The sequence below is a fragment of the Budorcas taxicolor genome, chromosome 9 (genome assembly GCF_023091745.1).
Source record: "Budorcas taxicolor isolate Tak-1 chromosome 9, Takin1.1, whole genome shotgun sequence".
Taxonomy (NCBI): Eukaryota; Metazoa; Chordata; class Mammalia; order Artiodactyla; family Bovidae; genus Budorcas; species Budorcas taxicolor.
This window is the reverse complement of record NC_068918.1, coordinates 71,786,809-71,810,678: the sequence shown is the minus strand read 5'-3', so window position 1 is coordinate 71,810,678 and position 23,870 is coordinate 71,786,809. Positions and strand designations below refer to the sequence as shown.

Below are 23,870 nucleotides of genomic sequence, written 5' to 3'. Positions count from 1 at the left end.
TTTCTTTCTGGCTTACTTCACTCTGTATAATAGGCTCCAGTTTCATCCGCCTCATTAGAACTGATTCAATAGAAAGCCCAGAGATAAATCCACACACCTATGGACACCTTATCTTTGACAAAGGAGGCAAGAATATACAATGGAGTAAAGACAATCTCTTTAACAAGCGGTGCTGGGAAAACTGGTCAACCACTTGTAAAAGAATGAAACTAGATCACTTTCTAACACTGCACACAAAAATAAACTCAAAATGGATTAAAGATCTAAATGTAAGGCCAGAAACTATAAAACTCCTAGAAGAGAATATAGGCAAAACACTCTCTGACATAAATCACAGCAGGATCCTCTATGATCCACCTCCCAGAATACTGGAAATAAAAGCAAAAATAAACAAATGGGATCTAATTAAAATTAAAAGCTTCTGCACAACAAAGGAAAATATAAGCAAGGTGAAAAGACAGCCTTCTGAATGGGAGAAAATAATAGCAAATGAAGCAACTGACAAACAACTAATCTCAAAAATATACAAGCAACTTATGCAGCTCAAGTCCAGAAAAATAAACGACCCAATCAAAAAATGGGCCAAAGAACTAAATAGACATTTCTCCAAAGAAGACATACGGATGGCTAACAAACACATGAAAAGATGCTCAACATCACTCATTATCAGAGAAATGCAAATCAAAACCACAATGAGGTACCACTTCACACCAGTCAGAATGTCTGCGATCCAAAAATCTGCAAGCAATAAATGCTGGAGAGGGTGTGGAGAAAAGGGAACCCTCCTACACTGTTGGTGGGAATGCAAACTAGTACAGCCACTATGGAGAACAGTGTGGAGATTCCTTAAAAAATTGCAAATAGAACTCCCTTATGACCCAGCAATCCCACTGCTGGGCATACACACCGAGGAAACCAGAATTGAAAGAGACACATGTACCCCAATGTTCATCGCAGCACTGTTTATAATAGCCAGGACATGGAAACAACCTAGATGTCCATCAGCAGACGAATGGATAAGAAAGCTGTGGTACATATACACAATGGAGTATTACTCAGCCATTAAAAAGAATACATTTGAATCAGTTCTGATGAGATGGATGAAACTGGAGCTGATTATACAGAGTGAAGTAAGCCAGAAAGAAAAACACCAATATACTAACACATATATATGGAATTTAGAAAGAAGGCAATGATGACCCTGTATGCAAGACAGCAAAAAAGACACAGATGTGTAAAACGGACTTTTGGACTCAGAGGGAGAGGGAGAGGGTGGGATGATTTGGGAGAATGGCATTGAAACATGTATACTATCATGTAAGAATTGAATCGCCAGTCTATGTCCGACGCAGGATACAGCATGCTTGGGGCTGGTACATGGTGATGACCCAGAGAGATGTTATGGGGAGGGAGGTGGGAGGGGGGTTCATGTTTGGGAACGCATTACACCCGTGGTGGATTCATGTCAACGTATGGCAAAACCTATACAGTATTGTAAAGTAAAGTAAAGTAAAAAAAAAAAAAAAAAACGGATTCAAATGTATTCATTTTAATGGCTGAGTAATACTCCATTGTGTATATGTACCACAGCTTTCTTATCCATTCGTCTGCTGATGGACATCTCTAGGTTGCTTCCATGTCCTTGCAGGCTACTTCTATACTTATATGTATTGTTATACTCTTCATGTCTTCTTTCAATTCACTTGTTGAGATAACTTATATAAAGTCACCTTCTTTAGACTGTGAGACCCTGAAAGGCAAAATCAGTCAATACTGTCTTGGCTCCTAGCACTACCTGGGAAGCTCCACATACCCATAAATAACTACTGATTGAATAGAACTTCCATTCTTTGAATGCTCTGCCTATAAATGAGTGGGTCATAGTAAAATTTTGTTAAAAGTGCGGTTATATTTTGTGTTGAAGGAATTTGTTTTGCAAGCTGACTTTGCTGTGTTAGCATGAATGTGTATAAATTAAATGGTTCAACTGTGCAGAAAGTCTTTGGTTTTCATTTAGCAGAGAAGAATATATAAGATGGTTAAGAAGCAACTCAGTTCCCTATCAGGTATCTCTGACTGGTCATATAACGTCCTTGGTCTTTTGAAAAGACTATCAAAAAGGTGATCATAGGCAACTAACCTAGGTTCGGTAATGATTGTCTTCTGAGCATTTCTCCTGCAATGGGAGGAAAATGCTCCTTTTGCTTACTGATCTTGAATGAATCCTCATCTCTAAACCTTCCCCCTTGCACCACTCAGTGCACACTCATTTCAGCACAGGGGTAAAGCCTGAGACTGACTCAACATCAAAGAATGAGGTTTAACCATAAAATATGACCTAGCAGTTTTTATATTCTTAACTTCAAAGGTGACTAGAAAGGGCATTGGAAGAAACTTAAAACATCAATGAAGGCTTAAAGAAAAAACAGAAAAGTTTGATTTCAGGCACTTGTGTGAAAATTTAATAAAGAGAGGATCAGGAGATATTAAGTGTATTTAATCCCAAGTTTTCCCTTAATATCAAAATAGAAGAAAAGACATTTGCTTTTATTTACAGTCTCAAATGGAACCAAATTTCCTTCCTTTGTGTTATGTTAACAGACATTGATATTAGTAACTAATATTCATTAATAAGTTTGTTTTCCATTTAAGCTAATCTCTTATCTCTGAAAATCAGAAATGAACTTTTTTTTAAATTGTAGAAGTATGACAATCTAAATTCATATGCATCAAAAAATTTTTCTGAAGGATGGCTTAGTTAGCTAGTGTATCAATAAATGAAGAATTTGAAGAATCTCATTTTGAAAATAATTGCTAGATACTTTTTCTTTGAGTATGCATCTAAAATTTCAATTTGCATTTTCCATGTTTCCCAAAGAAGCAGGTACCACACAGTTTCCATCATAAGCAAAAGTGAGTTTTACAGGGATCTAGACTAAGTTGTTCCATGTCAAATCTTTATAAAATCTTTATAAAAACATGATTATAACACCAGAAAAGGGTTACTTAACAGCTCTGAAACTAAACTCAAATGAAAACCTCAAATTCCAGAAAAGCTCATCCAGGCACACGCTGGTTTGCTCACAATATCTTGGATCCCACCCTAGGTTAGACTAGATTCAAATTTACAGGACTTTCTCAGATGGTTCCCTTTTTTTTTAGACAGATACATCTTCATCATCACCTACCTGCCAAAGTTAGTTAAGCAGCAACCTCACATTGGGTCTAGAGCTACCTAAGTGAGGCCAGGGACGAAGGTGTACCAAGAAGGTGGTGAGCGCAGATTATGCACATCCTGCAAGCTGAGCAGCTGTGGATGAATGGGATGCACAGACTTGAACTGATGGAAAATATGATTGTTCTTCATCATTAAACGAGCTGCTCAGGCCTACAGTTGGGGACACATTTAGGACTTTTGAAAGAGGCAATTTCATACTCATCATACTCATTTTTTACTACTCTTATTTTCTTTTTATTTTTGGTTGAAAGCCTTAGCCTGTTCTCTTAACTAGAAGAGTATCTGCCAGCATGAAAGTCAATGGAACTCATGGGAGACAAAAGACATTCTTGGTTTGATTGCTCCTAATAAACTTCAGTGCTCCCAGACCACATAATGTCATAGAATTATTTGTAATGCTTCTTTAAAAGGGTGACAGGGTTCAGAACTGAACTGCACATGGTAAGATGAGCCTCTCAGGGGTTGTCCCTGCAAAAATGAGCTGCAAGGCTTTGGGAGTGGTGGTGGTTTCCGGCCATTAGCATCACTAATCAAGGCCAGCTTTGCATTTATGGGAATCTACACAAATCAGGATGATACATGCTTTGTTCACTCAAGCAACCCTGCCTGGTTTCTTCAAGGTTATGCTGAAACAAAGCTTCACCTCAATTATCTTGGGTTGGAATGCTTCATTACTTTTATATATCCTTGAGAGAGACAGACTGCGTGAAGTAGACGCCATCAGGTCCATGGGTCACAGAATCACACTTAGCGCTTCATGCCCACACAAAACAATTACTGTCGGCTCTCAATTAACCTCGTTATTGGAGGAAGCATTAGTGGAAAAAATACAAGCCCTAGATAACCTACCCAGGTCTTTCTTGCCGCCACAGTTGCAGCTGAGGTGAGAGAGACAGAAATAATGGAAATGTCTGGAAAAGCTTAGGGTGGAGAGGACTCTTTGGGAAACTTTGAGCAGAAGTCCTCCATTCAGCTGCCATTCTGCCCTCTTTTCAGGCCCACTGCCTTTGTGGCTTGTGTGCTAAAAGTCTCTTCAGTTTCATGTCCAACTCTTTGGAACACTATGGACTGTAGGCTGCCAGGATCCTATCCTCTGTGCATGGGATTCTCCAGTCAAGAATACCAGAGTGGCTTGCCATGCCCTTCTCCAAGGGATCTTCTCAACCCACGTTGAGATTGAACCCACGTCTCTTATGTCTTCTGCATTGTCAAGAGGGTTCTTTACCACTAGCATGACAAGGGAAGCCCTTTTGCCCTGCACCAAGAAGCAAACCCACTCCAGGGTTCTTGCCTGGAGAATCCCAGGGACAGGGGAGCCTGGTGGGCTGCCATCTCTGGGGTTGCACAGAGTCAGACATGACTGAAGCGACTTAGCAGTAGCAGCAGCAGCAGCAGCAAGAAGCAAAAATAACATTGCTTTCCCCTTCAAACCTGTGGTTGACAAAAGTGCGGAGCTGAGAAAGCTGGAGAAGGCAGCAAAGGAGGTCCTCTGTGAGGCTGGCAGTCATCTGGCAGTCAGAGCCTGGAGGCCCTGGGGACTGACCGCCAACTTCTAAGTGGACTTTCTGCATCTTCCTTCTTCAGAGGCTCAAGCCACGTCCCAGGCTTTCTGGGCACAGGCAGAGTGCTAGGATTTTCCCTTTAGCATTTTGACTGTGTCAACCAACATGATACAAGGCGTTCAATTGCAAATGTTATAACCAGTCATTTGCATTACATAGGCATTCTTTCACTACAGATTCCTACAAGTCCTGGGCATCACTGCTATTTCCATCTGTCTGATGTAATGAACCCTTTGGGCTGGTTACCTCCCTCTCAGGCCAGGAGCCACAGGAAGAGTGAAGATGACACCTCTTCAAGTGTTTCCCAGTGACGCTGCTTCAGGAAGGGCTCATATGCTAACAAGGAAGAAAGTCTTAAGTGATGAAACTACTGTGGAATTCCAGATCCTAATGAGCAGCTGGGGGAGATATAGAAGGGCAGGGAACCTCTGAGGTCACAGCAGAGACTAGCGCTCATTTGAAAGGAAAGCTGGGAAGTAGAGAGAAAGACAAGGGAAATACCATGAAACTGTATGTTTACATGAAAAAAAATGGATAAAAATGATTGTTAATGTTTCACTGCTCAGCTGTGTCCAACTCTGCAACCCCATGAACTGCAGCACGCCAGGCTTCCCTGTCCTTCACTGTCTCCTGGAGTTTGCTCGAACTTATGTCCATTGAGTTTAAAATTATATAAAAAATGGTTATAAAGAGTCAAATTCATATCCTCTGAAAATATGACTTTATAATAAAATTAGTGAAATCTAGGAAGAAGGCATTTATCAATCATTTTGTTTTTTGGCCTCAGTGAATTTCTGTGTGTTAGAGTGTGAAATCAGGTAAACAAACACAAAAAAATCAAATGACAGAGTAAGAAACAATGGAAAATGCAAGGCAATTACAGGCCAGGATTCTTCCTTATACTAAAAAGACAGACAGAAAGAGAAAAAGAGAGGGGCAGAAGGAGAGGGAGGCTCCAAGAAGCTCAGGAAAAATAGAATGCTAGTGACTATAAAAAGGAAAGTAGCTCATTTTCACAGGGAAAATTATGACCCAAATATTGACTATAACATATCAGCAGGCAAGAAAAAAGTAAGTGTTAAAGAGATCAGTGAAACGGCACATCTCTAATTCATTATTTATTCTTTATATTCCTCTGTGAAGTTCATCGACTAGGAAAGTTGCATACATTATGTCATGAAAATCTGATGTTACGACTTTTGGCTCAAAAAGGAGCATAATAAAGGTATTATGATGTTTCCTCTCTCTTTTAAAATACAGAGAAAACAACAAACATAGTAAAACATGGGAGAAAATATTGGATGTACTCAAATCAAACAAACAAGCAAACAAAAAGACTCCCATTCTTTTTACAAATCACAAAGCATGCATGGACTAAATTCAAGGAGGATACTGAAAGTGGACAAATATCTCAAGTCTCAAGCAGGATAAAACATTTTAGGCTAAAGTAATGTCATAAATGTCTAGAGGGCATATGCAATGAACCTTTGATTAGAGTAGCAAGACACACAACTTAAGCTCATCGAGACACAGTCTGACACCACATAACAGAAGCGGGCAGAACAAAGAGGAAAGGATAATATTGTATTTCTATTTGCCTTTGTATTGTGTTACTACTGTATTCCTTCTAATCAAGGAGGATCTCCAGAATTAGTGACATGCCTATAGAAATCCCAAGGCAGTAAACTGGAAAAGGGAATGCCTACCCACTCCAGTATTTTTGCCTGGAGAATTTGGTGGATAGGTCCATGGGGTTGCAAAGAGTCAGACATGACTGAGTGACTAACACTTTCACTTCAAGCAGGTAAAAAGTAACAGAAAACATACAAACTTGGATTTTCTAGATAATCCTTTCAAGTAGAAAGTGTAGGTCTTTACAGTTTATGGCAATGGAAAATGTCTCTTAGATAAGTATTCTCATAGAAGGTATTTGAATTTTATAAGGCAAGTCTAAAGAAGGAAATATTGAATAATATATAAGGTATTTAACTCTGTTATGTTAAGCGACCAATTTTGAGAGATCTGCTAGATGGCTTTAATCTGAGCATCCATCTAGATTTTCAGAGGGTAAGGATGAATGAGGAGACATACAACCGTATCATACTACTTTCCTTGGCCTGTTAAGAGCTAAGGATTACTTCATTCCAAGAAGACACAACTCAGTATGTAGAAAAAGCAATTCAGTAATAGTCTTGGTGCCCACTAACTGGTCTTAGAACAAGTGTATAGAGGCTTCAGCCAGGTATAAATGTGGCAAATATGAGTAAGAGCCATTGGAAGGATTTAAAAAGCATCTTTCTGACTCTGCCTACAAAGGACCTTGGACTTGGTACACGGGTTTCTATTTCTCCACCTGATTTCTATCAGGTGGCTGATGAAAGTTCTGTATTTGAATTACACAAAATGCTCTTACTTGTTATCACAATTTACAAGTGTTCTCTCATTCTTCTGGCTCTTCACAGGTTAAAATATATAGAATCTCATGGTGCCCTGGCCCTCTATGTAGAGATGAAGGGCAATTAACAGACCAGTGAAGGAAGTTAAGCTAGGGAGGGAATCTAACTGAAAACAATGGAAATCAATGAAGCCAGAGTAGAATCAAACATTAAGCAGCATTTACTTAAGTGATATGAGTTAATGGCACCACTGAGCAAGTGAAGAAGTATGAGCTATTACTGACTTCCTCTCCCAAGTTCAAAAATACAAGAATGATCACAGAGCCATACATTTTAAGTGTGGGCTGCTTAAGAAACCATTACAGGTTGAATTGTATCCCCCTAAAATTCCTGTGTTGAAGTCCTAACTCTCAGTATCTTGGAACATGACTGTATTCAGAGGCAACGTCTTTAACAAGGCAAGTGAGATTAAATGATATCATTGAGGTCCAGTATGACTGTGTCCTTCTAAGAAGGGGAGACTGGGACAGGGATACACAGAGGAAAAAGCATGTGAAGATACAGGCAAAGGAGGCCATTTGCAAGCCAAGGAGAGAGACCTCCGAAAAAATCAACCCTGCGGACACCTGGATATCAGACTAGCAGCCTCTAGAAATGGGAAAAACTAAATTTCTGTTGTTTAAGCCACTCAGTCTGTGGTGCTGTGCTATGGCAGCCCCAGTGCAGAAGCCTATAACCAGCCCTGTTTTCCCTCTGAGAAGTCTAATATAAGACCCATTTCTTTTGTGGTTAAATGCAATTTACATCATACTCACAACCCCAACAGGAAAGGCCAATACAGCCAGCATCCAGTCCCGGAGAGAGATGAGCTTCTTGAGCTGTCTTTCCTGTTCTTGGTTCCCACTTCCTCTAGTCAGAAGACTGGAAAGATCGGTCAGCACACAGATGCCAAAAAAGACAGCTTGGATAACCTGGAGGGAGACAATGATTCGTAGTAAGTCAATAAGATCGAAAGAGACCCAACCTGGAGAAGAGCAAACCAGCTATACCTCTACAATATGACATAGGGTAAGAGGATGAGAAGCACATTTAAAGACCTGGCCCTGAAAAAAGAGAAAGGCTCGGATATTTACAACTTGCTATCATAGGTGAGAAAATCCATCTTACAACACTACTTCCATTTTCGCTAAGGACAAATGCAAAACATGCGCGAGCAGAAACTGTTCTCAAAATGACATATCCCTTATTTTAAAACATCACATCTGTGGTTTAGTAATATTGACTAGTGCAATTTAACAAACATCTAAAAAGTGCAAAGAAAAAGATAAAGAAAAAGATCAATAATAAATGAGACAATTAAGTCTGAATGGAAAAAAACCTTCCTATGATTTAATCTCTTAGGGTCAAAATTTTTTCTACCAAAGGAAGTGGTAGAAAGCTTCTAGTCCTTGAGTCACAGAGAAATCAACTGAATGCAATCATCAAGACTGAAACACAGCAATTTTCTGTTTTCAAACTTGAACTAAATGACCTCCGTTTGAAGTTTTCGATCTTTAGGAAATAAGATCTTTCCGAAGTAAGGTAAACTTACTCACCCATTTTCCCCCAAAATGTACAACAACTTGTACATTCCAAAATCAATTACAAATTGAATTACGTACATAGCCATGTTTACTTGGACCATCACAGAGACCACTGAAATACTAGAGCCCAGGTATTCGTGAAATTCCTAAAGTGAGGGTAAAAGTGTTGGTGATCCAGAGCTACGAGTGAAGGCAAGCAGAATACTGTAACGTATCTTGGCAGATGGTAATTCTAATTATGCAAAGGGCAGAAAACATATTCCATGGGCTTAAAGTCATACCCATTTAGCACCAAGAACAGATTCAGGGGAATTTTTTCTAGCTCCATTTACAAGAAATAATTTACTGATGATGTATTTGTACAAGATACAATTTTGTTCATTATGGTTAGAAAACATAACAAAATAATTTTCTTAGTGGATTATCATCTTGGCAGTTGAACGAATCTGTGAAAGTTCTGTTCCTCATTGAGGCACAGGACAAAGCGGGGAGAAGGACCCTCAAAATTACTGGGTTCTATCTCTTGGAAAAGCACAGACACACTCAGTTTTGTTAACCATTCTGGTTAAATTTTTATCTAAGCCACTTGAAAAATTCCCAGATATGAAGATTCCATCACCAGGTAATACACCAGGCTCTTTTGAAATCAGCAAACCCTATTGTTATTAGTCATTCTTAGCCAGAATAATGTTCTATTCTTCTTCATAACTTAGCCTACTTTTGCCTTCAATGACTTAAGATTCTTGCTTTTTTACAACCAGAAAAACCAGAGTGGGAGAAGCTAAGACTGCCACATTGAGCATGGTACAATTAAAAGTGTTGGCAAGAATCATGCTATGATGACCAGAAATAACTTAAATGACTCAGGGAATAATCTGCCACTTGGGAAAATTTTCCATCGTACATCTTAAGGACTTTAGATGTTAGACCTTTATGTCAACCCTAATGGGGTTTGAGAAATTGAGGAATAATACTGGAGAATAATAATCTCTATTACAGTCTGGTAGTGAACATATTAAAAAGTGTCCTCCCTTATCAATAATCAGAGAAATGCAAATTTAGATCACAATGAGATAGCATTTTTTAAATCCATCTAACTATTGACTACTGTAATTTAATTCTGACAGTACCAAGGGTTATAAGGATGAAGAATAACCTGAATTCTTATGGTAGGAATGAAAATTAGGGAAACCACTTTGAAGAAAAACTGTTAGTGGCTAGTGATCTAAAAATTCATTTACTCTTTTATCTAGTGACTCCACTATGAAGTCACATCTACAAGAAAGTTAATTTCAGCATTCACGGCTTCAATAAATAAATACAATCTAAAATCTCTTAATAGTTGACTAGATAAATCATGCTACAGTCATACAATGGAATTCTAAGCACACGTCAATTTTTCAGTCTCACAACAAAATATTAAACAAACAAAAAAGGAAACAAAAAATGCTGCATATTGATACCATTAAAACAAATGTCAAAAAAATGTAAACATAAATTCAAAGATGCATGCATATGAGGTAAAATGGAATTAATAACACTAAAATTAAGTACCTCTACGAGGAGGATGAGATTGAAGGAAGGACAGAAGGGCTGCAACTATATCAGTATTTTATTTCTTAAGTTGATTATTGGGTATATGGAAGTTTATTATAGTCTTCTCTATATATTTCATTATTATGAAACATTTCCAAATAACTTTAAAAAGAGTGGTTTTCTTACTTTTGGAATATAGTTAACTAGTTTCTTTCAATTCCCTTCCCTCCAAATCAGTTTCCTCTAGTTTTAAAGATCAGCTAATAGTAGCAGAATTTAGTGAGCTCCAACTCAAGTGAATTAGGTGAATTTTAAAATTCCACGGTCAAGTAACAGGTACCATATTTGTCTCTTACCATAAACTAGACATTTGTACTAAATATAGAAATCAATTTTTCATATATTTGGCTTTTCCCCTCTGTAATCAGCCAGAGAAACCTGTTTTCTAAAGGGCTCACATGATGAGATCGGGCCCACTGTGGATAATTCTCCTTGGCCATATAAAGTAATGTAATTAAAGGAGTGATCATACTCACAGGATCTTCCAAAACCCAGTGGGAGGAGATTATGCAAATGTGAGTATCACTGAGGGTCATTTGAGAATTCTACCCCCCATAAACACATTCTCAAGAGCCAATTAGGATATACAGGTATTCAAGTTCTTACCAAACAGAGAAGCCTTATAGACTACAACAGGCATTCAGTAGAGACCGAGGACACTTAATACTTATACAGCAGTGCTAAGATGGCCCTGGAATAAAGGTGACTTTAGATCTAATCCAACAATATTTAAAAACAAGCCTCAAAGAAAAAACAATCAGGCTGATCTATGAATAACTAAAATACTTGCAAATATAAAATTCTATACTCCTTAAAGGAGGAGAACAAAATCCAAACATTTAACAATATCCAACATCCAATCAAAAATTACTAGACATGCCAAGAAACAGAAAGTCCTTTAACCAGGAGAAAATGAATTAAATAAAAATAGGTATAGAAATGACAGAAATATCGGAATTAGAATACAAGAACATTAAACAACTAAATTAAATTAAGAAGTTAAATGAAAACAATGAGAGGAAAAAAATGTAAAGAATCAAACTGAATATTAAAAGTGAAGAAGATATTATCTGAAATTAAAAAGTCACTGCATGGGAATAACAGATTAGCCACTACAGAAGAGAAGATTTAAAATTGAATACACAGCAAAAATAAACTATCCAAAATGAATCAAAGAAAGAAAAAAAGACTGTAAAAATTAACAGTACCAAAGACTCTTGAGAGTCCCTTGGACTGCAAGGAGATCCAACCAGTCCATCCTAAAGGAGATCAGTCCTGGGTGTTCATTGGATGGACTGATGCTGAAGCTGAAACTCCAATACTTTGGCCACCTGATGCGAAGAGCTGACTCATTTGAAAAGACCTTGATGCTGGAAGGGATTGGGGGCAGGAGGAGAAGGGGATGACAGAGGATGAGACGGTTGGATGGCATTACCGACTCAATGGACATGGTTTGGGTGAACTCTAGGAGTTGCTGACGGACAGGGAGGCTTGGCATGCTGCGGTTCATGGGGTCACAAAGAGTCGGACACAACTGAGTGACTGAACTGAACTGCACAGTGAACTGTGAGAAAATATCAAGCAATCTAATATACATGTATTAGAGCCCTGAAGAAGCAAAAGGTGATGTAGAAAGAATATGGGAAGAAATAATGGCTGATGTTTTTCCTAATTTATTGAAAACTATAAACCCACATGTACAAGAACCTAAAAAATGGAGCACGTACAAAGAAAACTACATAAGCATAGTGCAATAAAATGATGAAACTCTGTGAAAAAGAGGAGGCCTCAACAGTCACTGCAGAAAATGGCATCGTGTACAGAAAAATGAAGATTAAAAGTATCTCAGACTTCTAAAACAAAACAAGCCAGAAAACAGTAAAATGACATTTTTAAAGTTCTTAAAGGGGAAAAACCGTCAAAGGTGAAAGACTTTTTCAGACAAATAAATAGTGCCAACAGACTTTCACTAAAAGAAATGTAAAAGGAATTGAGAATATGATACCAAATATAACTTCAAGTTTAAACTAAACAATGACAATTGCTAAAATAGTAAATATGTGGATAAGCATAAAAAATTTATCTTCTGTTTTATTTTTAAAGATAAATGACTACTTAAAGCAAAAATATAACCATATATTGTAAGGTTTTAAACATATTTGGAAATAAAATTATGACAATCACAGCACGAAAGATAAGAAGGGAAGAATGGAAGGCATACTGCTGTTGAATTCTTAGTTACATATAAAATGGTATAATATTATTTGGCAGAACAGTGACAAGTTAAAGATGCATATTATAAACCCTAGAGCAACCTTCTCTTGGAGAAGGAAATGGCAACCCACTCCAGTGTTCTTGCCTGGAGAATCCCAGGGATGGGGAAGCCCGGTGGGCTGCCGTCCATGGGGTCACACAGAGTCGGACACGACTGAAGCGACTTAGCAGCAGCAGCAGAGCAACCTCTCAAAGAACAAAATGGAGATCTCTAGCTAGTGTATTGGTTTCCTGTGCTGAAAAGACAAATAACCACAAACTTAGTAGCTTAACACACAAATTATTAGTTTACAGTTCTTTAGGTCAGAAGTCCAGGTAAGTAAGTCTGGCTTCTATGCTCAGGGTACCACAATAGCAAACTTACAGTGTTGACCAAGTTGGGCTCTTATTTGGAGGCTCAGGAAAAGGATCTACTTTCAAGCCTTGAGCTTTAGCTTTTTTACACTGTAAAACCAAAGCTCACATTCTCTGCCAGCCAGAGTCACTCTCAGCTCCTTGTATCTGCTCTCCAATCCATGTACGATGGCTACCTCCATACTCAAATCCAGAATATCAATTACTCTTTATGCTTTAGAGCTTCTTAAATCTCTCTTCTGTTTTCCTCTTCTGGCCTGAAAAAGCTTTCTAATTTTAAGGGCTCATGTAATAATAAGATCAGGCCCACATGGATAATATTCTTTCTTAAGGTCAACTATTTGTATATCAGTGTAATCAGAGGAGTTGTAGCTCATTCATTCACAGGTTCCCAGGATTAGAGTGGGACATCTTTGGGGGCCAACTTAGAAATTCTATCTACTGTAAATAATAAACAAATACTGGAAATAAAATGGAATAGTAACAATATCCAAGTAATCTAAAAGAAGTCAGAAATTGGGGAAAAGAAACAAAGAACAGATGACACAGAGAAAAAAAAAGTAAGACAGCAGACTTTAATCCAACAATGCCTATAATTACATTAAATACAACTGGTTTAAAGCTTCCAATTAAAAAGCAGAGATTGACAGATTGAATTTAAAAAACAAAGAGCACTTCAAGTATAAAGATGTGGATTTGTTAAAAGTAAATGGATATGAACACTAATCATAAGAAAGACGGAATAGCTATATTAATATCAAAAGAAGGTTTCAAGATAAGTGATATTACCAAAAATAAATCATGATAAAGGCATCAGTTCACTAAGAAGACATAATGATCTTAAATGTGTACTACCATAGTTGAGCTTCAAAATGGAGGGAGCGAAAACTGATTTAACAAAGGTTTAAACTGCTCAATAAGCTTTTTTAAAATAAATAAATGATTCACTTGTTCTTGGATAACAGATGTTTTTATGAAGATTTAAAGTGCAAATGAAAGGAGAGAAATAGAATCTCATATTCCAGAAGAGAAAAACAAAAGTTCTGCAAATATAAACATTTTGCCCAATTTACAAGATTAATGGTATTATGAAATCTTATACATCTCTACAGCTGACTCCTCTTCTTAACCACTGGTGTTGCCTAACATGGCAGTCCCCTCACCACTACCTGGTGGCCACCCTGTCACTGTCTGGAGGTCTCTCCAGTGGCTCTCCCCAGCTTATGACCACAATATGGCTGCCATGCCTTAAATGCTGTGGAAGACCTCCCCAAAGAACGTGGAAATCAAAGAGAGGAGATACCACTTAACAATTTTCTCCCAATTTCCAATCAGGAGACACAGAGGGATGTTGGGTATTGCTATCTTTCTTTTAACTCACACTGGCTAATACTCAGAAGATAATACCTAAAAATTATGGAACAGTCCATCATTTCCTGCAGAGAAGCAAGGATTGACTTTTGGTTATTTGTTCATTTAAGAAGCAGTTAGTCAATATTGTTAAACCATTTATATTTCTGCCACTTTGTTAAAATCTGACTTGCGCTGACAGCTAACAAATCACATTAGAAACATTTCACTCTGCTGCCTATATGTATCATGCTGTCCACAGCAACTTAAAATTCATGAAGTTAAGAATGTAAAAGTCACATGAAGATGCACAAGTGAATCTTAAGCAGGATTCCCTTGAAGCGTTATTCAGCTCCAGCCATTCTGCAGAGCTGGCATTTTCAAACCATCAGCTCAGCATGACATACATATACACCATCTGGCTTTGAGTTCTTAGCAGGCTGCTTGATCTTATTATTTTGTATCACGTGTAGAAATGAAGTGGTCAAATGTATCATATCTCTCTAAAAAATATAAATAGAAATCTATCAGAATGGGGAAAAAAAAAAATCCCAGGATATTTTGCAGTCATTCCAGCATTTATTCCTCTAGAATGTTCTCTACTGTTTAATTCATTCTGCATCTTCCATCCAGCTCCTCAACTCTCCCTGGCAGAAAATCACAACTTATTTACCGAGTCATTTTATGTTTAGGATTCACTTCCACAAGTGTGGAAATGTACCCAAATTCCATTCATGTCTTCATCTTTCTTGACATGAGTATCTTTATCAAATTAACATTATTTTCCTTTTTCTCTGGAATGCACTAAATTATTACAATTCTGTTTGTACTAGAGGGTAAATTCGTTAGACTTCTAACATTTATTCTCAAACATATAGGACATAGTTTATCGAGAATGGATTTTATTTCATTTCACTAGGTCAACTTCAATATCCCCAATTACATGTAATTGCACCAAAGCTATAGTCTCTATATCAGGTTATGTCATTACTTCAGTTGCTAATTTTTACATTTCTGAATAACTGGCCAAACTCAGGCAAGAACCAAGGATGCACCAATATAGGAAAAGTAGTATAAGTAAGAAATGGAATCATTATTTGTATGAACTTTAAGACCAGTAAAGCTGTCTTGACCTTTGGGAATAAGATTCCTTATAAATCAATGTACTGCATTTTGTTCATATTTTACTTTCATAAGATTAATGCAAAGAGCACCATAATGCTTGTTTTGAATATTTTGCTTATTTTAAAGTTAGTTTTTAGACACAGCAGACAGAGGAAACAAGAAGATGGAACTCTGAGGGGTGGCAATGAAATTGGAGTGATGTGGATCATGGAATGAAGGAAAACTGTGGAGAGAACAGATGGAAAGAAGGCAGTGAGATTTATAGGTGTCATAAGGGAAGGCCTGGAGGAGTCCTCTATATGAGGACAAGAGCATTAATTAAAGGGGAGATGATAAAGAAGAAGTGAAAAATCTATCTAAGCTCTTCAGTAATCAGAGAATAACATTATGTAAACTCTAGTAAACCAGGAAAGAATGGAATAGACAGACAGACAGATGGAACAAGCGCATATAACATACACGGCACGTGTTGTGTTTGTGTAATTTCTCCTGTGCAGGAGGGTGAATAACACATTTGGAGAAATGGTGTGAGCTGAAGGCCTTTCAGTTTCTCATGCATCATGTGGCACTGTATAGTGAATAGTGAAAGTCACTCAGTCATGTCCGACTCTTTGCGACACCATGGACTGTAGAGTCCATGGAATTCTCCAGGCCAGAATACTGGAGTGGGTAGACTTTCCCTTCTCCGGGGGATCTTCCTAACCCAGGAATCGAACCCAGGTCTCCTGCATTGCAAGCAGATTCTTTACCAGCTGAGCCACAGGGGAAACCCAAGAATACTGGAGTGGGTAGCCTCTCCTTTCTCCAGGGGATCTTCCTGACCAAGCAATCGAACTGGGGTCTCCTGCATTGCAGGTGGATTCTTTACCAACTGAGCTATCAGGGAAGCTGTGGCACTGCATAGCATTAACAGTTATTTTGTTTTCAGTTCATAAAACTTTCAATGTTGTTCTTGCTCAAAACAAATCCATGGCAATAAATGTATTCAATGAAGAGTGAATCTGAAGGAGTGAAATACCATGTTGAAAGAATACAAGAGCTACAAAATAGCAGTACCATAAAACACAATCTTCTAAGGGACTCCCCCTTCATTCCACACATGCCTTACTTTTTAATAGTGCATAACTCCTTCTTATTATCAAGATCAAGAGTGAATGCCAACAGTAGTTTGGCACCAAGGAACAGTGACTCTGTATGAAATCAGATGAGTGAATTCGGCAAGAATTTCTTCACACGTGCTTCCAGTGCCTTCCTTGCTGGAGACATCTGAACATCTCTGGCAATTCTACAGAATGGAGCCCATCAGTTACACGGAAGCCATCATTAGTTACATGTTTGAATGCTACTCTGTAGAGAAACCAATGCATTAAAAGGTACCACAACTCTTTCTGCCTCCTTTATCCTCTGAGACTATTTCCATCAGACGTACTGCCTGGTGAATCTTCCGCCACTGCCCTTGGAGAGAGTTAGCCTGAACAAGCCAAAATGGTTCTCTCACTCTAATGACTGTAAGTCTTATTTTTCTAAATCTTCCATTTAAGTGATGTGCTTCAAACCCAAGTATTTTCAAGGAATCTTCACCACAAACATTTTTGATGAGATGGACTCATTACATCATCAAGCCCGTGGTTTTCAGAATGTGATTTAGAGTCTTTGCCCATGTACACAGACATTTACCTCATACTGCTCTATCTCATTACTGAAAATCGATGAAATCAGCTGTAAGTCACCACTGGCAAGCAATCTATTCAGATAGAAAGAAAAATAAGCTTTTCAGTCAGAAATAATACACTTAGATAAGCTGCTTTGGTAAGGAAATCTTGTCCACAAAATTTGTTTACAAACATCACAGAATTGTTTTCAATAAGTAGCAAGGAGAGCAGTCATCTAAAGAAAGCATTGCATGCGCTTCACAAATAATGGGTGCAATCATTCCATATTCCAGCAACATCCTGATAAGAGCACTGCAGGGTTCTTTCTGGGGATCCCATTCTAATCCGCAAATAACGACAGAAAATTCCCCTTGGGTATTTCCTGTGCTCCACTGACATTAGAAGCTACCCCAAACTTTTTACAAGCCTAAAGATTTTTTTCAACTATTAATATTAGCATGAATAATTTTAATGCTGAATTAAACACACTATTGATTCATTTAACAAATATTTATTGATTACTACATACAAAACAGTAAACTACTAATGCAGCAACACAGACTATTAAATGATTGCATGCTGTGAGCAAATGTGAATGTACCTAGAAGTGTCTAGGCTCTAACTTAGTGGCATCTGCATTTACTAAATGCACAGGAACAGTGGTGAACAATTATTTGAAGAAAAAAGATGTTGTATCTTTAATAACACAAATTTGTTTCAAAATGCATTAACTTTCTAACACTGTAAAATTGGCTTTATCTGACTAAATGTTTACTTGTGCAGTAAAATATTATTAAGTGCCAAACATAATCATTAGTTAAAGAACTAGATAATTTTGAAATCTAAATAAAAGGAACTGAATTAAGATCAAACCAGATCCTAAGTTATGACATGAAAGTGTTAGCTATTCAGTCATGTCCAACTCTTTGTGACCCCACGGACTGTAGCCAGCCAGGTTGCTCTCTCCATGGATATTTTCCAGGCAGGAATACTGGAGAAGGTGGCCATTCCCTTCTCCACAGGATCTTCCTGACCCAGAGGTTAAACCCAGGTCTCCTGCATTGCAGACAGATTCTTCACTGTCTGAGCCACAAGTGATGACATAAAATCAGATAATCATACATAACATATGCACAATCTATATATAACAAGCTAAACTATATGCATTAGAAGCACATACATCTGCAGGTAACATTGTATTAATTAAGCCCATTAGAAAAACATGGTCCCCGTCCATAGATGTTTCTGCTTTAAATACTTAGCAATCTATTGATTTTGGTCTAACACTGAGTCTACACAAAGACTATGTCTGCATAATTGTAGATAAATACTTGGCAGGAAACGGAATGGTTAAAATACTTATGAAACTGGTTCGCTGTGTCAAGATGCTGACTTCTGCCTTCAGAAATAGGGTCTTCCTAGACAAAAGCTTCTAGATGGGCTCTGAAAGGTCTTACTCCCTATCAGACAGCATTTTCCAATTTAAACCCAAACTGGCCACTATTCTACCACATTCATTAATTTCTATTTCACTTTAAAGTTAACTGCTGCAAAGCGTAAATGAACCATTCTTTTCACTTCTATTCTCTACTAGTTCATCTATGACTTCATAACATTTTACCTCTTTGTTAAGAGTATTAGAAAATCCCTGGGTCCTTATAGCTTGAGATAGCATGAAGCTAGTGCTGGAAGGGTCCTACCAGTAATCAACTTAAGTGACAATGTAAAATCTCATAAAAAATGAAAGGTCCCCGAGACATTTTAAAATTCATTAATGATACAGAAAACTCTGACAATACCAAGTGAGGAAGATGGTGTGGAACAATGCTAAAGGGAGTATATTTTGGTCCAATCACTTTGGAAATAATGGCATTATCTAGTAAAGCTGAGGATGCATACACATATTAGTGGTCTTATGTGTGTCTCCTGGGACCTAAAGTGTGTAATGTGAAACAAGAGTGTTGTTTTAGGTATATGCTTCTGTTCTTTAGACGAGTATGAAATTTTTAAGAAGTCAGAAATGGTACTGTAATTTATTACATTAAGAAATTAAGAAGTACCTTACAGTTCTCAATTACTCAGGTAACAAATTAAATACAACCATTACTTTCTTCACAAAGTTATCATCTTAAGTTTCTATTAGGAAACAAAATATGCTTATGCTTAAAAATAGAGTTGACCCTTGAACAGCACAGGTTTGAACTGCATGGTTCCACTTATACATGGATTTTTTTTCAATAGTAAATACCACGCTACTACATGATCTGTGGTTGGGTGTGTACACAGATGAGGAACCTCAGATACGAAAGGCCAACTATAAAATTATACACAGGTTTTTCTCCTGCATGAGGGTCTCTAACTCCCACCTATTCAAGAGCCAACAGTAACTTAATGGACATAATTCTGAGTCATAGCTAAACTGGAACATGATTTTCTTGTACTTAAAACCTGGTGATAGAGCAACTTCTCACCAGCTATCTGTTTTACACACAGCAGTGTACATATGTCGATACTACTTTCTCCATTCGTCCCACTTTCTCCTTCCCCCATTGTGTCTACAAGTTCATACTCCGTATCTGCATCTCCATTCCTTCCTTGCAAATAGGTTCATCAATTCCATTTTTCTAGATTCCATATATATGCGCTAATATACGATACTTGCTTTCCTCTTTCTGACTTCCTTCACTCTGTATAACAGCCTCTAGGTTCATCCACCTCATGAGAACTGACTCAAATGCTATGTAACACAGGGAGCACAGCCTGGTGCTCTGTGATGACCTAGAGGAGTGGGATGGGGGCAGACGAGGGACTCAAGAGAGAACTGACGTATGTATAATTATGGCTGAATTGCACTGTTGTACAGTAGAAACCAACACAACATTGTAAAGCAATTTTCCTCCAATCAAAGAATAAATAATAATAAAAAATAAATAAACCAAGACTTTAGATCATGCATAGAAAAGAAGTAAAAAAACTGGTGACATTTAGAACACCTGATGTGGAAGTTTATGCTAGGTTTTAGATTTCATTGATTTTTTTTAAAGCAGGGTACGTTTAATACAAAGATTGATTAGGTTATCATAGGAGAGTAAGTATTACATGTAAAGAGGATGCTAGATGGTGCCCTGGGGCTCAGGGAGAGAAGCCAAGGAAAGAAGAACTTGGAAGAAGCCCCCTACCCAAGGATGGGCTTCAGACCTCACAGAAGACAGTGTGTTGGTGGTCAGGGAGATGATGGAGGTACAGGTGAGCCTCTGCCAATGGGCAGGTGCACAGAAGGAGCTGAGCGACCACTGTGGGCAGGAGACCTGGAGCAGGTGGTAGGTGCCCAGGTTGGGAGGTGGGGGCTGCAGGGACTGCACACCCCCTACCTGTAGCTGGGCCTGAGCAACACTAAATGTTCTTCTACCCACACAGCTGACCACTGGGACAGCAGCTGGAACCAGTAAGTGACGCCCCATCCTTCTGCAATATCCCTTCAGTGTCCTTTACTGAGAAAGCTCAACATCATCTTCAATGTAAAGGAGAAATGCTTAAAAGGTTATGGAAGAGCAGGTGTTACAGGGTGAATTTGAAGCTGAGAGACAACAGCTATCTCGTTTAACTCACCATGACTTAACTGATATTTTAAGAGCACTGCTGACAATACTGTAATTATTCTAACGAAATGCTAAGAAAGAGGGAAGGACATTTGCTTTTAGTTATTCAGACAGACAGTCTGACCTGTCTCTTGACTTTGGGTCATTTAATTATTTTATGCCACCTTCTACAGATAGTATATCAGGAAAAGATGATGGAGATTTTATCATAACATTTTAAATATGATGCAACATTCAAAGTGGTCAAATTTGTTGCTACTTTGTGGTTGCTGTTGTTTAGTCACTCAGCCATGACTGACTCTTTGCACCCCATGGACTGTAGCCAACCAGGCTCCTCTGTCCACAGGACTTCCCAGGCAAGAATACTAGAGTGGGTTGTCATTTCCTTCTCCAGGGCATCTTCCTGACCCAGGAATCAAATCCTCATCTCCTGCATTTGCAGGCAGATTCTTTACCACTGAGCCACCAGGGAAGCCCAGTTTGTGGTACTTGTGTTAGATAGATAAGGCTGAAGTGAAAGACCTAAACTAAAATTTGCATGCGTATTGAAAATTAACTAATCTTTATCACACCTTTCCTGTTCATATCTGAATTGTTTATAACAGAAAGAACAAAACAACCAAATGTGCACAAAGCAGACTCAACCATGGATAAACAGAGGTATAAAAGAATAATATGCAGCAGTGAAAATAAAATACCTAGAGTTATATAAATTAATACAGGTGATCACACAAGTATAACATTGAACAATAAAAGCAAGTCTTAGAAGACCAAAAGAGTATCACACCATTTAAATAAAGTTCTAAAAGAAAGGGAAAAAAAACCCCACAATATCAGTCCAGGGACACACATGTGGTAAAATCATAAGGAAAAGCAAGACAATAATAACAATAAAATGCTACCTAGAGCCAAGTTAGAGTCTCCTTCTCTCTACCCCAGTATGCATTTTAGGTTATCTTTTGTTTTTTCCCCCTGGATTCAAGTGTAATAAAATCATCATTAGTGCTGCTATTTTATAAATGCCTGACTCTCTTGCAGGCACATGGGGGCAGAGTATGGTTTTTGTTCGATATTGTATCTCTAGAGATTGGCACATCTGGGCTGTGATATTAACACGTACCTACATTATAGAATTAATGACATCTAATTACAGAATTAATGACAGTGGCAAAGACAGCTGAGTAGAGAAGGAGGGCTGGTAGAAGGACGGCCAGGAGATGCAGAGGGCCCTGCTACGAAGGTGACTGCACGGCTATATTTCAACTGATCTGCACTGCTGTAGTGCTATGCAACCCTTCACAAGCTGATAAGGGTAAAGCAGAGAAGCAAGGACTTTAGGACATATCATGCTGACAGATGCACAAAATAAACTGACATAAAGCATTAAGCCACCATAGTTTTAAGCTGAGTGTGGGTCCCAAGGAAGGAGCTTGGTGATATCCCTGCCACTGCTCTGAAGCACATACAATTCACTATAAAGCAGAAGCTGAACTCTACCTCTTCCTTTCATCTTTTTTCCATGTAAAAGTGAAAATCCTCTATGGATTTCTTTCAGTTAGCAAAAACATACTAACGTAGGTCTTTTATAACAAAAACCAAGTCGTATACAGCAAGCTCTGGAAAATCGGGGTGGGGGGTACCTGCATTTGCTGCCAGTCATGCTCAACACCCGAGTCAAGGGCATGCAGGTAGACCTCGTGGGTATGAGGGTCAGCAGGGAAAACCCACAAGGTGATGGTGTCAGGAGGTGAATAGAGAAAAGCATGAAGTCAGGAGAGTGGCAGAGCGTGAGGGGTTTTTTTGGGGGGGAGGGGCAGTCACAGGTCTGCTGCTGCTGCTAAGTCACTTCAGTCGTGTCCGACTCTGTGCGACCCCATAGACGGAGAATTCCTGGGATTCTCCAGGCAGTGCGAGCAAATAAAACTGAATGGTGGGAGCCTATGGTCCAAGAATGACCTAGAGCTCAAGCTGTTCTCAGCAACCATGAGATCCAGGGGTGGCTATGACAAGCAACTCCTGGGAGGTTGTGATAAAAGTCAGCAGAGTTGGAGAGAAAAAAAATATGAGGAGTGAATTTTATGTACTCATGGGATTGTAAACTTCTGGGGCGAAAAAAAAAAAAAAAGTTAAGAAATTGGAATCAAAAATACAAAGAACCATAGGTTCTAAAAAATTATCACAGATATTTTAGAAACCTGTCAATTAAGTATATCAATATAAAATATATGTTTATAAACAATGAATATTAACTGAGTGCCTTGCATCAATAGAAATACAAAGAATAGCATTTTTTCCTTTCAATTACATTAAAGTAATTCATCTTTTTTCTTTTGACCCTGCTACATTCCTGTTCTCATAGACACACAAAGTATGTTTAAAAGCCAATAAATAGCGTGCACACACACACAAACCCAATGCTGTCATGGACAGAACAATTAAAAATGATAAATATATTCCACAAAGGGATAAATCTCACCACTTTTATTATGGGTAGAATAAGGAAGGAAAACCAAAAATCCTGTGGAGTTCCAGCAGACATTCATTTAAAATATTCATTTCTTCCTCAAAATACTATTCATCCAGGAACTTCTCCTAAGAGACTCTAATACTACCCATTATGAAATCAAAATACATTTAAAAGTATAAACTCAAGAAGAAACAACCGAAGAGTTCTAGAACCTCAGAAAACAAAACAATACATATTTTATGTTGCCTCATAAGGTACATTAACTTTTAAAGCTAGCAATAATTTTCTCACCAGGATAACAAATAAATGAAAATAATCTGTTGTTGGTTAGAAATCAGAAAGTATACTAACTTTTATATTAGGAAGCATACTAAAATTTATACCAAATTTTAAAGACAGCTGGGAAAGCCAATTTTCTGAAAAACTGTCTTGTGCAGGGTATAATATACTAAATTTAGTATAAAAAAAAAAAAACAACTTTTCTTAACCTTTATAAATTTCTAAGTGATTCCACATAAGATTTTTCTGAGCTTTCTAAAATCAGAACCACTAAAAATAACTCTATTTGAAATAAATATCATGGGTTTTAGAAAAATCAAACGTTTACTTATGTTTCTAAGAGTTAAAACGTGAACAGTGCAGCCTCAGCCACTTGCCAGTGAGAACGCCCAAAC

The 23,870-nt window shown here is 38.0% G+C and overlaps 1 protein-coding gene across 1 annotated transcript in view; it reads right to left on the bottom strand.

Moving 5' to 3' along the window:
- Positions 1 to 23,870, bottom strand: part of AIG1 (androgen induced 1) — a 260,493-nt gene that overhangs the window by 173,739 nt on the left and 62,884 nt on the right. The window contains exon 2 of the mRNA XM_052645645.1: positions 8,012 to 8,167. Within this exon, the coding sequence (XP_052501605.1) occupies positions 8,012 to 8,167 (156 nt within the window). The remainder of the gene's footprint in view (positions 1 to 8,011; positions 8,168 to 23,870) is intronic.